Below are 16165 nucleotides of genomic sequence, written 5' to 3' on the forward strand. Positions count from 1 at the left end.
AGGGGCAAAGGGGCTTCAAACTGTAAATACATTTCTTAAATCCATACTCGCATCCATTTAGTCAAATGGATTTTAAAGCACCACCTTTGAAAATAGTGCCTTACTAGTTTTTAAGAAAAGACATTGGGTAGGGCTGGAGACCCTATTCCAAGACACCACTGTTGTATTCAGCAGACTGCCATTTGATTTCTTAAGAGTGCACTCTGAATTATTCTACTCTCCTTACAGTTTGTGATGTGTTCTGGAGGAAAGGGAGATTAGAGTGACCCTGTTCTCCCCTTTAAGAAGGCCTCACCTAGCTGTTGCAAGATACAAAGCAAACTGCCTACTCAGCCTAGAGCAGAGTTCAAAAAGCAGAGTAGCTTAACCTCAAGCTAGAAATACTGTTACAACTGTAGAAAGTGCTGCATGGACACTCATGGAAGAGGACTTCCTGCTTAATATCCTATTTTGGACATGTAATTAGTATTTTAGGTAGATATGTGAACTCAGATGCTAGTCTAATCAACTAATTAAACAGGCTCAGCCCAACAGATCATACAGTAGCTTTCCCATCATATAGTTCAACAGGAATATTTCCATAAATAGCCAACTGACCTGTATAAAATCAATCAATATGCTCTATGTTTTATATGCGGTGCTGTACAATCTAAGTTAGTGATGTGTAGCATGAAGTTACTCCACCATCTTTAAAGAATACGTGCACACAATCCACCATTTCAAGTTACTCTTTAAAACTACTGCTCTGATGCTTCAGGTGTACTCCACAACACTTTTCTATATATATACACATACACACTTCCTAGATTAATATTAACTTTCAACCTAGTCTTAAAAGTATCTTTATTTGATTCTGTTAGGCTCAGGCTTTAGAGTTCCCTTAAAAAGCAGTTACATAACTTAAACATTGACATTACAAAAAGGATTCTAAAGGTGCTGTTCAAAAAACCCACTAGTGTCTTTTCAAATATAAAATATATATATATATCTCCAAGTTACTTATCTAGGAATAGAGCACCACCACTTCTCCATTAGTTGGTCCTGCCAACATCTGGGCCATTAACCCTCAGTACAGGGTTTAAGAGCCCATACTAGAAAGAGCATCTCTGATCTTCAAGTCACTGGCATGATCAGCTGCCTAGCAGCAGCAGCCAGACATGCCCTTATGTTTTTAGGGGGCATTCCATAAGTTTCCCTTGGGCAGTGGGCAAGAGACATCCAAACATCTCCTGGGAAGCATATGTCATATATACAAAGCCATCTTCATCTTTGTAGTCCCTGTACACTTCAGCCAGTGTCAGAGACATACTGGCCAGACTCTTGTTGTTCACCAGCAGGTAGAAAGCTTGTGTAGCATTTAGAGCCATTCTGCTTCTAGATTTAGGAGAAAGAAGGGGAAAGGATTATTTTCCCAATACAAGCTACTTTTGAGGAGTTCACTTTTTTGGCAGTGTGTATTAATCACTTTGACAAATATAATGACAGATATTGCAGTTGTGATAAACACATTTATCATCTTATACTTTAGAGATGAGCCAGAATGCTTTGTAAATCAATATGGTTTAACATCAGTAGGCAATCATATAGGTAGATTTAAATCCAGTCTTATTGTCAAATCCATATTTTTCAAAGTTTGTGGCTTTTATGCAAGTCTCCCTAGTCAAATATTTGAAACAGAAAAGCTCTGAAATCAGGGCTTTGTTTACTCAATTGCAGTTGCTAAATACTAAGCAGAGAGCAGAAGTCTCTTCAGCACTGTTCTACATATGGTGCAAGATAGAGTATGGCTTTAAACCTTTATTTACAGACATATTCAAAGCTTCACTCAGTCTTAAGAGAGATTAGTCCCTCTCAGAGGGGCTCAGCTCCTAAGACAGTTAGGCCTGTTTGTCCATCCACCCACACATAGCCTCTTTGTACTTGATGGAAGCCATTGTATTATATGTTTCAGAGTAGCAGCCGTATTAGTCTGTATCCACAAAAAGAAAAGGAGTACTTGTGGCACCTTGGAGTACTTGTGGCACCTTAGACTAACAAATTTATTTGTTAGTCTAAGGTGCCACAAGTACTCCTTTTCTTCTCATTGTATTATATGGAGATCATAGGCTTTTTAAGGCAATGGTCTTTTAAAGACAGACATATTCTAGAATATACTTAAGAATTACAGGAGTAGAGAACTTCTTCCCTATAGAGCTTCTCAGCCAATGACCTCAGAGCAATTTACAGGCATTTTCTTCACACAGCCCACACCTGAGACACTTCTGTCAGTTTACTCAGGTTCATAGCAAATCAGTAGCAGTGCTGGGACTAAAATCTCAGAGGCCTGGTTACCAGTCAGCTCCCTTTTTATTTAAGTTCTCACCAGAGGCAAGCAGGACATGAATTAGTCAGAAACCCTATTTACTTAGGCTCATGGACAAACTTTGTGCTTCTATGCAGTCACTGATTTCACAAGAAGCTCTGAACAGGTTTGGAAAGAAAGCTTATCTTAAAAGAGAGAACACATTGCAGGTTTTACCTCTGTTAGTCATGCAGGCAAAAAGAAGGCCACTGACTAGATCTCTGTGCTTCCCACACACAGCACTCAATACAACCGAACCCCCCCTTGACGGAGTACTAGACAGCCTGATTCAAATTAACATCTAGATTCTAGATCTTGCAAGCCACAGCATAAGAGCAGCCACGTTTGTAGAGGGCCAATTGCTATTCCAGGGTTTGCTACATACCTAATGATGGTTATAAACTGTGTCATGGTCAACTCCTGAGGAACAAGAAATTTTGTTTTGTCCAGTAGAGGAAGATATTTTTCTTTCTGATACCGTTCAACAATTACCTGTTTTTACAGGAGTAAACAGATCACTTTTAAAGCAATTGAAAGTGTTTGTTTTTAAAGAAAAAAAAAAGTCTTCAATGGCTGAGCTTTAAACTTATTTAAGAAAGGCTTAAATACTAACATAGCAAACAGAACAGAGATATATTTACCGGGATTTTTGTTGGGAACTTTGCCCGAATTCCTGCTACTTCTTCCAGTCTAGTTGCTGTGCAAAAGAAAAAACAAATATTACACATGCATTCCTCAACCTCCAATATCGCTTAGCTATGTACAATACCCAGATGACTTACCAAAACTCTTTCTCAGTTTAAAAGGTCTAACAGATTGGCTGCTATGCAGAGTTTGCATCTTCTTTACTAGAAGACTTTGTTACTAGGGCTTAACAATAACAAGCAGCTCCCAGTCCTCTACCACAGCTGAATTCAAACTGTGGGAAGTTGTTAAACTGAGCCCCTTATAAAGGCTTAGTTGTGACATCATGTTACTCCCTTACCCCACCCCCATTTCTCCCACACAGCAGGGGCGGATTCAACCTGGCTGCAGCTAGTTTACTAGGGAATGGTGGGGTCTGCCTGTTGGACAGAGAGAGGACTTCTGCCTCTGTTCTGTACCTGCAGAGGGCAGTGTACCTGTCCTGACAGGACATCCTGACACATTGTATATCCCATGTTATTTGTTTCACACCTTAAGTGTCAGAAGGCCTTTGGATCCCACTGTTCTTCAAGGGTCTCTACGTCATTCCAGACTCTGCTCCGTTTGAGGACAGCTGCCTGTGACACCTGCCTAGACCCATTAAAAACATGTTGCCGAGAGGGGGCTACAAGAGAGCAACTGCAGGCACTTCTTCCTGGAGGGGCCCACTCATGAGGCTTCACCAGCACCCCCAAGCCCTTGCCAGAAGAAGATGGGACAGGGCTGAGGCTTTGCTGTATGCATCATGCTGGTGTTATTACAATATGCTATACCTGTAGCAAACTGTCATGTGAACAAAGTGCTGGGCCGACCTGCTTAGTCTCACTGGGTGAAATGAGGGGTTAATCAGTCATTTGCAGAGGCCTAGGCACAAAGGCCCAGATCTTCAGAGGTATTTAGGCTCCTAATTGACATTAATTTCAGTGGAAATTGAAATCAGTGAAAGTTAGGAGCCTAAATACCTTTGAGGATTTGGGCCAAAGGTCCTATGTGAGGGTTTAAGTAGGACATAGGTGGTGCACAGGCCTTGTGCTAGCTGTCTGCATGGCTGATTTCACCCATTTTGAATTAAATAAGATTAACCACAGTGCATTGTTTTAGTAACCTACTGCGCTGTGTGCACCTGCCATATTTCATTGCTTAACTCAGCTCCCACATTTTCAATCAGGCACAGGGATGACTAAACATAGCAAGAGAAAAGTCGGTCTCATAAAGGCTGTTCGCTACTGATACGTGGCCATTTTAGAGTAGCGATGAGCTTAGAACAGGAGAGGGGGGAGCGTGAATTATGATTTTAATTAAAGAGAATTGTGGAAATTGGAGCTATAAAATCAAGGACAAAATGCCAATTTCCCATTGGTGTCAAAGAGCGTTTTGTCCGAAAGATTGACAGTTGCATTTGGCTGTTAGGTTGTAACTAAATATTTAGGTTAGTAGAGTGTTGCATTCAGTGTCACTCAGTGGCAAAAAATAAGCACCATATTTCTGGATCTCTCATCTTTTATCTCTGCATTCGTCTGCAGAGACAGTCTTATGGTAAAAGCACAGGCCTGCAAGCCAGAAAATGTGGGGTTTCTTCCCAGCTCTACCAATAACTTCATTAATTTAAATTAAAAGTAATCTAAACTGAAAGATGTTTTACTTTTTGCCTGTGACACATAATGTTCTGTAAAGAGAATCCAGGTACCCACAAGAGAATCTTTAACTTATAGTACTCTATGGCCCATCTGCTTTCCCCTTTCACATGGTTCTGCCTCCAACTTGTCAGTTAGCTTCATAATACTTACAAGTAGCCCTTAAAAGCATTTCCTTCATTTTGAAAAAGGGCCCCTCTTTTTCACACTCTCCTGTACCCACACTGGCTCACTTTCTGAATAATTCTGGAAGGTGACTTTTATACCAGACTCTAGCTTTTGTCTCCCAGAAGCACTAACATGGTATTCAGGTTTCTGGTTTTGTTTTGTTTTTTTAACACCTTCCAGATAGATTTCAGAACTGTCTACCTGCTGATTATAGTCAGACACACCCTCAACCGCTTGTATTGCTTGTATCCCTGTAACTACTACAGCTGTCAAGATAGTTTCTCAACCAAACATGACTTGGTAAAAAGTAAAGTCAATAGAAGACTGATTGCTCTTTCTGTAAGCCATACTAATGAATGGCTGTAACTCACCCCAGCTACTCTGATTGTGTTACATAAGCATTGATAACATGGTAGTTAGTATTCTATTCGGCCTATCAGATTGGGGGAAACAGGGTTGTTCAAAGTTTATTAATTACTAAGCCATGCATGGCTATTTGTATAGGGCAGAATCAAAGTTACTGCCTTGCTTCAGTGTTGTCAGTTCTCACAGTTTTATTACCAGTCTTGCAATATTTGCTCTTATGATTAAACTGCCAATTCCTGGAGTCATGTGAATATGGAAGAATCTTGGAGTTCATTTAAAAATAAAAGAAAGTTTATAGCCCTCATTGTTACAGAGAAAAGCTTTGAAAATTTGTCCCAGGTGCAACCTAAAGGCTCGGAAAGAAGGTGGCAAATGCAAATTAGTTACAAACAAATCTCATGATTTCAAGCCAATCTCGTGATCTGTAGGTGCCTGACTACTGGATGAATGGACGGTAAGGTGGATCGAAAGTTGGCTAGATTGTCGGGCTCAACGGGTAGTGATCAATGGCTCCATGTCTAGTTGGAAGCCGGTATCAAGTGGAGTGCCCCAAGGGTCAGTCCTCGGGCTGGTTTTGTTCAATATCTTCATAAATGATCTGGAGGATGGTGTGGATTGCACCCTCAGCAAGTTTGCAGATGACACTAAACTGGGAGGAGAGGTAGATACACTGGAGGGTAGGGATAGGATCCAGAGGGCCCTAGACAAATTAGAGGATTGGGCCAAAAGAAATCTGATGAGGTTCAACAAGGACAAGTGCAGAGTCCCGCACTTAGGACGGAAGAATCCCATGCACCACTACAGACTAGGGACCGAATGGCTTGGCAGCAGTTCTACAGAAAAGGACCTAGGGGTTACAGTGGACAAGAAGCTGGATATGAGTCAACAGTGTGCCCTTGTTGCCAAGAAGGCCAATGGCATTTTGGGCTGTATAAATAGGGGCATTGCCAGCAGATCGAGGGACGTGATCATTCCCCTCTATTTGACATTGGTGAGGCCTCATCTGGAGTACTGTGTCCAGTTTTGGGCCCCACACTACAAGAAGGATGTGGAAAAATTGGAAAACGTCCAGCGGAGGGCAACAAAAATGTTTAGGGGACTGGAACACATGACTTATGAGGAGAGGCTGAGGGAACTGGGATTGTTTAGTCTGCGGAAGAGAAGAATGAGGGGGGATTTGATAGCTGCTTTCAACTACCTGAAAGGGGATTCCAAAGAGGATGGATCTAGACTGTTCTCAGTGGTAGCTGATGACAGAACAAGGAGTAATGGTCTCAAGTTGCAGTGGGGGAGGTTTAGGTTGGATATTAGGAAAAACTTTTTCACTAGGAGGGTGGTGAAACACTAGAATGCATTACCTAGGGAGGTGGTGGAATCTCCTTCCTTAGAAGTTTTTAAGGTCAGGGTTGACAAAGCCCTGGCTGGGATGATTTAGTTGGGGATTGGTCCTGCTTTGAGCAGGGGGTTGGACTAGATGACCTCCTGAGGTCCCTTCCAACCCTGATATTCTATGATTCTATGATTCTATGACTCATGAGTCTGAATGCTTTGGATTGGCAGTACTGCTGGTTCAGACTTTGAGGGGCTCCAAACCTGCAAATTAATTCCTCAGCTAGGGTTTTTTTCATAGCACCAGCTTCCTGGTCTGATAGCCTGTATTTATTACCAAAGGGTACAGAGAAGACATTGAGGTCAATGGTAAATGGGACAAAATACAACATAGTTTTACAAAAGGTAGATCGTGCCAAACCAACCTGATCTCCTTCTTTGAGAAAATAACAGATTTTTAGACAAAGGAAATTCAGTGGATCTAATTTACCTAGATTTCAGTAAGGCATTTGATATGGTGCCACATGGGGAATTGTTAGTTAAATTGGAAAAGATGGGGATCAATATGAAAATTGAAAGGTGGATAAGGAATTGGTTAAAAGGGAGACTACAGCGGGTCATACTGAAAGGTGAACTGTCAGGCTGGAGGGAGGTTACCAGTGGAATTCCTCAGGGATCGGTTTGGGGACCAATCTTATTTAATCTTTTTATTACTGACCTCGGCACAAAAAGTGGGAGTGTGCTAATAAAGTTTGCGGATGATACAAAGCTGAGAGGTATTGCCAATTTAGAGAAGGACAGGGATATCCTACAGGAGGATCTGGATGACCTTGTAAACTGGAGTAATAGTAATAGGATGAAATTTAATAGTGAGAAGTGTAAGGTCATGCATTTAGGGATTAATAACAAGAATTTTAGTTATAAGCTGGGGACGCATCAATTAGAAGTAACGGAGGAGGAGAAGGACCTTGGAGTATGGGTTGACCACAGGATTACTATGAGCCACCCATGTGATATGGCCGTGAAAAAAACTAATGCGGTCTTGGGATGCATCAGGTGAGGTATTTCCAGTAGAGATAAGGAGGTGTTAGTACCGTTATACAAGGCACTGATGAGACCTCATCTGGAATACTGTGTGCAGTTCTGGTCTCCCTTGTTTAAGAAGGATGAATTCAAACTGGAACAGGTATAGAGAAGGGCTACTGGGATGATCCGAGGAATGGAAAACCTGTCTTACGAAAGGAGACTCAAGGACCTTAGCTTGTTTAGCCTAACCAAAAGAAGGTTGAGGAGAGATATGATTGCTCTCTATAAATATATCAGAGGGATAAATACCGGAGAGGGAGAGGAATTATTTAAGCTCAGTACCAATGTGGACACAAAGACAAATGGATATAAACTGGCCATCGGGAAGTTTAGACTTGAAATTAGAGGAAAGTTTCTAACCATCAGAGGAGTGAAGTTCTGGAATAGCCTTCCAAGCGAAGCAGTGGGGGCAAAAGACCTATCTGGCTTCAAGATTAAACTCGATAAGTTTATGGAGGAGATGGTATGATGGGATAACATGAATTTGGCAATTAATTGATCTTCAACTATTAGCGGTAGTTATTCCCAATGGCCTGTGATGGGATGTTAGATGGGGTGGGATCTGAGTTACTACAGAGAATTCTTTCCTGGGTATCTGGCTGGTGAATCTTGCCCACATGCTCAGGGTTCAGCTGATTGCCATATTTGGGGTCAGGAAGGAATTTTCCTCCAGGGCAGATTGGAAGAGGCCCTGGGGGCTTTTCGCCTTCCTCTGTAGTGTGGGGCATGGGTCACTTGCTGGAGGATTCTCTACACCTTGACTTCTTTAAACCATGATTTGAGGACTTCAATAGCTCAGACATAGGTGAGAGGTTCTTCGCAGGAGTGGGTGGGTGAGATTCTGTGGCCTGCATTGTGCAGGAGGTCAGACTAGATGATCATAATGGTCCCTTCTGACCTTAATATCTATGAATCTATGAAAAACAAGATCCTTGCCCCAAGCTTACAAACAACTACCCTGGTCCAAACAGGATCAGGGCCTAAGCCCATGATCCAGGAAACTCCTTCATGTGGGCAGACCCCTGCATCTGCCCAGTGGGATCCACTATTTTGCCAATTAGGTCAATAGATCCTACTTTAGCCAAAAAAAGTATCTACTCCTTAATAATCAACTGTTCTGTCACCCTGAACAGAAGCTACTGTCTGAGGTATTTAGCTATCAGACACAAGGGCTCTCCAGGCAGTTTCATGAAGCCTAGGCTTCAGACTAAGAAGCACAGACTTTATTTCCAATAAATCCCACATATTTTTGTAAGGTGTGAGCCCAGGATTAATTTTTTGCCCTTTGGGATGGTCCTGGGTTCCCATGCTCTGGCTTTAATCCTTACTCTTATGGAACCTTGTATCTTGTCCAGTTTTTTATGGCAGTTGCACCCACGTAACTGAGAGCAGGAACTGGCACATAGTACCTCAGCTAACCCTTTTTAAAATGTCATGTCATCCTGCTCAACACATCACAGGCAGAAGTCACCCAAATCGGAGGCCTCCTGGACTATGACTGGGGAGACTGGGTGGATCCCCTGACGCTCACTCAGGGCATGGGGCTCTCCACCCTTCGTACTCCCCAACGCGTACTTCAGGAGGTAAGGGCAGCCTTATCGCCTGCTGCTCAAGTTTACCTCGAGCGGATCCTGCAGGAGGGTGCTTCCCACCAACCCTAAACCCCAGGCCCTCTGGATTTCTTCGTAGGGCCCCTGCCCCCGTGAGGCCTCCCCCCGCCGCCCCACCCACACACCATGAGCCGGCTGCACGACCTGCAGCCAGTTCATTTTCGAATCGTGCCAAGGGTGCATCTGTACACAATCATGCGCCATACTCTCCATTTCCTCACCCACGTGTCCCGCCCGATGCTAAGTGTCATGACCTATTGCCCCTATTGAGGGTGAGGAACCCCTGTGGGCCAACCTATATTCCACCTTGGTTCCACAGCTCACCGGGGATATCAGTTGGTGGCTCCTCCATGGAGCCATGAGCACGGGTGTGTACTTGGCGCCGTTCACCCCCATCCCTGACGTCTGTCCCTTTTGCAGTGTGAGGAAGACCCTGGTGCATGTATACCCGGAGTGCACCAGGTTGCAGCCCTTATACCAGCTCCTCCTAGACAGCCTTTTATGTTTTTGGCTGCACTTTTCCCTTCACCTTCTAATATACGCACACCCTATCCATGGCCCCACAAAGTCGCAGGACCTCCTTGTCAGCTTTCTCCTAGTGCTGGCCAAAGTGGCCATCTATAAGACCAGGGAGAGGAGGTTGGCTGAGGGGGTTTCCTGCGACTGTGGGGCCTATTTCTGATCCTCCCTCTGTTCACATATCCGGGCAGAGTTCCTTTGGGCGGAGTCCACTGGCTCCCTTGACACCTTTGAGGAGCAGTGGGTGCTGTCTGATGTCCCATTCTAATTCCTTATTTTTGGTCCTTTGACCTGCACATGTGTCCTTGTTATTTTTTTCTGTTGTCTCCTGTAGCTACTCGAGTTCCTGGGCCTTGTGGATCCTCCTCATAGGCTGGGTGAGGGTCCTCTAGCAGTGGGAACCCAATACGAAAGACCTGAGTAGAGAGAAAGGGACAATTAACCCTGTGACAGGCTGCACCTGGAGGAGAATCAGGGCTGATGGTGGAGACCAGCTGAACAAAAAGCCAGCTAAGCGGCTATGAAACCAAAAGGTATGATATAAGAGCCCTAACAGGGCTGTAAGACAGGAGGCCTGTAGTTGATTTCTGGGCTTAGAGAAGGAAGCTAAGGGAGAACAGAAGCCCTAGGGTCCTGGCCCTGAAGGAAAAGTGTACCCAGAGGTAGGCAGAGAAGGATTGTGATAGAGGTGAAGTAGGAAGTACTCTAGGGAAAAAGTATCAAGGTTTGGGATAGTGTGGACCTTATGTAGACTGGCTGTAGGGTCCCTGGGCTGGAACCTGGAGTAGAGGGTGGGACTGAGTTCCCCTGCTAGCCATTGGGGAGGTGGTACAGACTGGATAGTGGAGCGGAAGACTGTCTAAGACAGTTTTTTTCTAGTAGGACTTCCTTATCCTAGAAGGGGAGGACTATAGTGACCTGGCTGGAGAACCAAGCCAAGATGAAGGAGCACCCTGAGTGATGAAGAGGGTATAACCTGACTCCTGAGAGAATGAGACTATGGGCTGAAACACTGAAAGAAGGAGTGTGACTAGTTATGAGCTAATCCCTGGATAAGTGACAAGGAGGTACCCCAGTAGTGAACCACATGACAGGCTCCCTCCAGGTATTCAAGCCCCCCTTCCCCAGGTATTGGCCCTAGTTTCCTTCCTCTCCATGCCCATGACTGCTAGGTTTCAGTGGAACAGTTAAATTGTTGACCAGCAGGAGACGTTCGTGTAGTAGCATAGAAGAACTTTCACTGAAGCTGGACCTATATTATGGAACAAACTCCTATGACAGACGATGAGCATAGACTTAACTGCTTTCAGAACTAAATGCAACGCTCCTTCCTTTTACTTAGCTTTCCTTCTGTAAGTTCTTCTTTCTTGAACACACAAATTATGAACTCAGAATGCTGTTTCTCCTGTAGATTGGAAAAAATGAAAGACAGATTTACTATTTCTATTTTTAAGTACTTGGGCAGTGCTCAGAGACCACAGTGATGTGGGCCATATAAGTACATAGATCTCTTAGATAAGTTTTAAAGCTACTAGTGCAGCACAATTTGGGGGTTATAGCAGTGTCTTGAATTTTGAGCTCTTATCTGCTCCAGCTCACTGACACATTTACAGCCTCTTTTAAAAGTCCTACGTTGGTTGTTGCGTAAATGAACTCTGACATCTCCATTGTGCACGTAAGTAACGAAATGATCACAGGCTTACGGCTCTCCAGTCACATGCTTGAATACAGTCTGGCAGGGAAGAAGTTAATGGAGGATGGGGGTGTGGGGAACAGGAAATGCTCCAGCTGCAGGTATAAAGGGACATGTCTCAGAGTATAAAGGTTCTCTAGACAGGAATGCTTCTGAGCATGAGAAGGCAAACTAACAGAAACTCATGGTGCTCACAGAGGCTCAGGATAAAAGAGGCTTTAAGTTCTGGGAAAGAGTGGGTGTCTTGAAATGTATGTAGTAAAGGGTAGTTGACATAAGCTGGCTGTCTGAGCTGGAAGGAGCTGTGTATTATACTTCTAGGAGAGGTTAAAACAACTTGGCTTGTCCTACATGGTTGCTGAGGTCTGGATGGTGATGGGAATGAGTTGCAAATGGCTAAGGAGCCAGAGTGGCTAGGAAAGCCCTTTTGGCCTTGCCTGTCTACCAAAGAAGGGGTACTCATTAGCAAGAATTGACAGCAGGTTTGTGCTTTTTCTGCAGCAATGCAGCCTGGCTCCAGCATGTGTGTCCTGCGCATTCAAACTGCTGCTCTTCTGTGTTTGAACCTCTCACCTTGAAGAGAGCTACAGCATTCAGGAGTCCACTAGAAGCCCTGCATGCTTTTAATCCTCCATAGGCAAATAAAGGGATACTTGGCTGGTGAGTCTAAGTTACTAATGAATGGTTCCAATTCATGGCCTTTTCTCAGTTCGTGCTACTCAGAAGATGCTCCAAGTCACCTTATACAAAACTGCAGAGTGAGAATCCTGTTTCCCAAACCACTGCATGCCTATTACTGTCTGTATTACAGTGGTGTCTGAGGGCCACAAATGAGATCGGGGCCACATTGTGCTAGACACTCTGCAAACAACATAGTAGACAATCCCTGCCTTGGAGAGCCTGTAATCTAAAGAGGTAACCCACAGGGTGGGAGAAAGTAGCATCTGCCCTTAACAGAGTGGGAAATTCGCACAATTATAGTGTGATTTGCACAATATCACATGGAGGCTATGGCAGAGTTAACTGATCCCAGATCTCCTGAATCCCAGTCCATACCTTAATTAAAGATCATCCTTTAACAAAAAGCATACAAATATACTTATGTACAAAAAACAAATAACTAAAAGTATAAAACCACTAGCCCTTGTCTACTGCTTTGATGGGGTTGAGCAGTGCGTGTTGGGATCAAATTTCCAGAGCTTTCATGGTATGCCTGTTGCAAGAATACAAAAGAAACATATGGAGCAGGATGCTTGAGCAGGGGGAAGTAAGATACTTGTGAGAAGGCTCTTTGAAAAACTACCAAATAAAGCTTAAGCCTTAAACCATAATGTCAACCTTACTATTTAACGTGCTCAGCATGTGTCCAACTGACCTCTACTGGATGGAGTCAGAAAAGCTTATGTGGCTGAGTCTATATTTAAAGGCAGGTCACTAGCACTAGAAATGGGAAAGATTTTTCACATGAAGCTTTCTGTGGATAAATGAAGATTTGGTGATGTCCAAACATTTGCTTAATTTTCGGGGGGGGAACTTACAAAACTTCAGAATGGCCAGTTTCAACTCTTTTTTAAAAAAAAAGAAAAAAAACACTGGGCTTTTTTGTTTAAAATGGCATGTTTCAAACTTTCCTCTCAGCATTTAAAAAATCATAAAGCTCAATTAACCATTTTGTTTGACAGCATTTTTTAAAATTTTAAGTTACCTATAAATTGAAGAATCCATTTTCCCTTCCTCTTCCCCTTCCCTTTCCCCCACCTGCACTGCCCCAGTCTTACTAAACACTGCTGCGAATGGTGATTCTTCTTGAACCAAATCCTTAGAGGGCTGTGGCTTTGGAGCAAATGTCTAGAAATTTCCCTGGCACTTGTGAGGTTTGACTGACCATTGCTGTGACCTGTGTGTGGTCATGTGTTTGTTATAATGGATGCTGTAACAAGTTGTGCAATTGATCCTTTGTTTTGGGCTCAGAGAGATCATGATACCCAGCTGAGCCCTAGGTGTATCAGAGACGCCAAGACAAGCACCTAAGGCAGTGGTTCCCAAACTTGTCCCGCCGCTTGTGCAGGGAAAGCCCCTGGCGGGCCAAGCCGGTTTGTTTTCCTGCCACGTCCGCAGGTTCGGCCAGGTAGTTCGGCCCGCGCCGCTTCCAGCAGCTCCCATTGGCCTGGAGCAGCGAACTGCGGCCACTGGGAGCCGCAATCGGCTGAACCTGTGGATGTGGCAGGTAAACAAACCGGCCCGGTCCACCAGGGGCTTTCCCTGCACAAGCGGCGGGACAAATTTGGGAACCACTGACCTAAGGATATAGTCTACACTAGATGGAGGGGAGGAAGGGGGAACAAAACTTAACTTTTGCTAGCTAACCTGGGTTAAAATATCAGTGAAGACATGGCAACTAGGCTTTTGACTCAAGCTAGCAGCTCTGGGTAAAGCCTCTGGGTATGTCTACAGTGCAGCTGGGAATGAGCCTTCCAGTCCAAGTAGATGGAAATGTGCTAGCTTGGCTCCACCTAGTGTGCTAAAAGTAGCAATGTGAATGTTGGGTCCTTGGGTTTTCGAGCCCACCTCTACCCCTGGGTCTAAGCTCAGGTAACTATCCTGAGCCTCCACTGCAGCTGTATTGGCTACACTGCTATTTTTAGCCAGGCTAGGGCAAGTCTGTCTACCTGGGCTGGGAGGCTTGCTTCTAGCTACAGTACAGATACCCACTCTAGAGAAGCCGAAGGTTGAACTTGAGTTGCTAATGTGAGTTAGAAGCTGATTTGTTTGTGTCTTCGCTGTTCTGATGTGAATTAAAAACTTATTTGTAGTATAGACAGACCCTAAGATAGTTCAAGTCCTCACTGAAAAACAGCACTGTTACTACTTCTAAGTGCAAAAAGAACAGGAGTACTTGTGGCACCTTAGAGACTAATAAATTTATTTGAGCATAAGCTTTCATGTGCTACAGCTCACTTCATCAGCTGCATGCAGTGGAAAATACAGTAGGACGATTTTATATACACAGAGAACATGAAACAATGGGTGTTACCATACACACTGTAACAAGAGTGATCAGGTAAGGTGAGCTATTACCAGCAGGAGAGTGGGGGAAAAAAACCTTTTGTAGTGATAATCAAGATGGGCCATTTCCAGCAGTTGACAAGAACGTGTGAGGAATGGGGGGGCGGGAAATAAACATGGGGAAATAGTTTTACTTTGTGTAATGACCCATCCACTCCCAGTCTTTATTCAAGCCTAATTTAATGGTGTCCAGTTTGCAAATTAATTCCAATTCAGCAGTCTCTCGGAGTCTGTTCTTGAAGTTTTTTTGTTGTAATATTGCAACTTTTAGGTCTGTAATCGAGTGACCAGAGAGATTGAAGTGTTCTCCAACTTGTTTTTGAATGTTATAATCCTTGATATCTGATTTGTGTCCATTTAGTCTTTTACATAGAGACTGTCTGGTTTGACCAATGTACATGGCAGAGGGGCATTGCTGGCACATGATGGCATATATCACATTGGTAGATGTGTAGGTGAACGAGCCTCTGATAGTGTGGCTGATGTGATTAGGCCCTATGATGATGTCCCCTGAATAGATATGCTGCTACTCTGAAACCTGCTTCTAAGTGGGGTCTGTTAGCTGCCTTAAGGGTGAGGTCCAAGTGTTGTCTATGCTAGGTAGAGGGCGCTGGTTCTCTGGACACTGTTTGCTGTGGCAGTGGTTAAAAGCAGAAGCACTCTGATTCAGAAATGCTCTTGCTAAGAGTTTGTGTGACATAGGAAATGTAGTGACTCAAGACCTAAGCATCATCACCACACTGCCCTTTCACTGAAGGCATAACACTGTTTTAGTGTCACTGCACATGGCTCACTAGTGCTGAGGGCGTTTCACACCAAAATTGCCTCTTAGTTGAAATTACTAGAAATGACTAGACTAGACTTTGGGAAGTCAGACTAAACCTCATGACTTTGTTTAGCCACCTTGGCAGAATAACATAAAACATAATGAAAGAAAACCAAAGAGTGGGATTTAGTTAAGGGAGAAGCCTAATATTAAAATTTGGACTGCCTTGGTAGCAGCAACGTATTAACGCCTAGGCCAACAAGGCCTAGGCCTAGGGTGGATGTCATAAATATAAAGGGAAGGGTAAACACCTTTAAAATCCCTCCTGGCCAGAGGAAAAACCCTTTAACCTGTAAAGGGTTAAGAAGCTAGGATAACCTCACTGGCACCTGACCAAAATGACCAATGAGGAGACAAGATACTTTCAAAGCTGGAGGGGGGGAGAAACAAAGGGTCTCTCTCTCTGTGTGATGCTTTTGCCAGGAACAGAAAAGGAATGGAGTCTTAGAACTTAGTAAGTAATCTAGCTAGATATGCGTTAGATTCTGTTTTGTTTAAATGGCTGGTAAAATAAGCTGTGCTGAAAGGAATGTATATTCCTGTTTTTGTGTCTTTTTGAACTTAAGGTTTTGCCTAGAGGGATTCTCTGTTTTGAATCTGATTACCCTGTAAGGTATTTACCATCCTGATTTTACAGAGATGATTCTTTTACTTTTTTTCTTCAATTAAAATTCTTCTTTTAAGAACCTGATTGCTTTTTCATTGTTCTTAAGATCCAAGGGTTTGGGTCTGTGTTCACCTATGCAAATTGGTGAGGATTTTTATCAAGCCTTCCCCAGGAAAGGGGGTGTAGGGTTTGGGGAGGATTTTAGGAGGAAAGACATTTCCAAGTGGGCTCTTTCC

The 16165-nt window shown here is 43.7% G+C and overlaps 1 protein-coding gene across 1 annotated transcript; it reads right to left on the reverse strand.

Annotated features, from left to right (window-relative positions):
• Window positions 1–826: 826 nt before the first annotated feature.
• MAP1LC3C (microtubule associated protein 1 light chain 3 gamma) lies at window positions 827–3285 on the reverse strand. The gene is made up of 4 exons (XM_007057967.4): window positions 3124–3285; window positions 2983–3038; window positions 2727–2833; window positions 827–1374 (listed from the first exon to the last, which is right to left on the reverse strand). The coding sequence occupies exons 1-4, from the start codon at window positions 3179–3181 to the stop codon at window positions 1164–1166; spliced, it is 432 nt and encodes a 143-aa protein (XP_007058029.1). The 5' UTR covers window positions 3182–3285; the 3' UTR covers window positions 827–1163.
• Window positions 3286–16165: the final 12880 nt, after the last annotated feature.

Source organism: Chelonia mydas, chromosome 3 (genome assembly GCF_015237465.2).
Source record: "Chelonia mydas isolate rCheMyd1 chromosome 3, rCheMyd1.pri.v2, whole genome shotgun sequence".
NCBI classification, from domain to species: Eukaryota; Metazoa; Chordata; order Testudines; family Cheloniidae; genus Chelonia; species Chelonia mydas.

Bases quoted from the DNA above. Each gene is read 5' to 3' on its own strand.
- MAP1LC3C (XM_007057967.4), bottom strand. From the start codon at position 3,181: ATGCAAACTCTGCATAGCAGCCAATCTGTTAGACCTTTTAAACTGAGA. The intron at 2,834-2,982 runs GTAAATATATCT...CTGTAAAAACAG, and splicing joins AGTTCCCAACAAAAATCCCG to GTAATTGTTGAACGGTATCA. The intron at 1,375-2,726 runs GTATGTAGCAAA...TCCTAAATCTAG, and splicing joins CAGTTTATAACCATCATTAG to AAGCAGAATGGCTCTAAATG.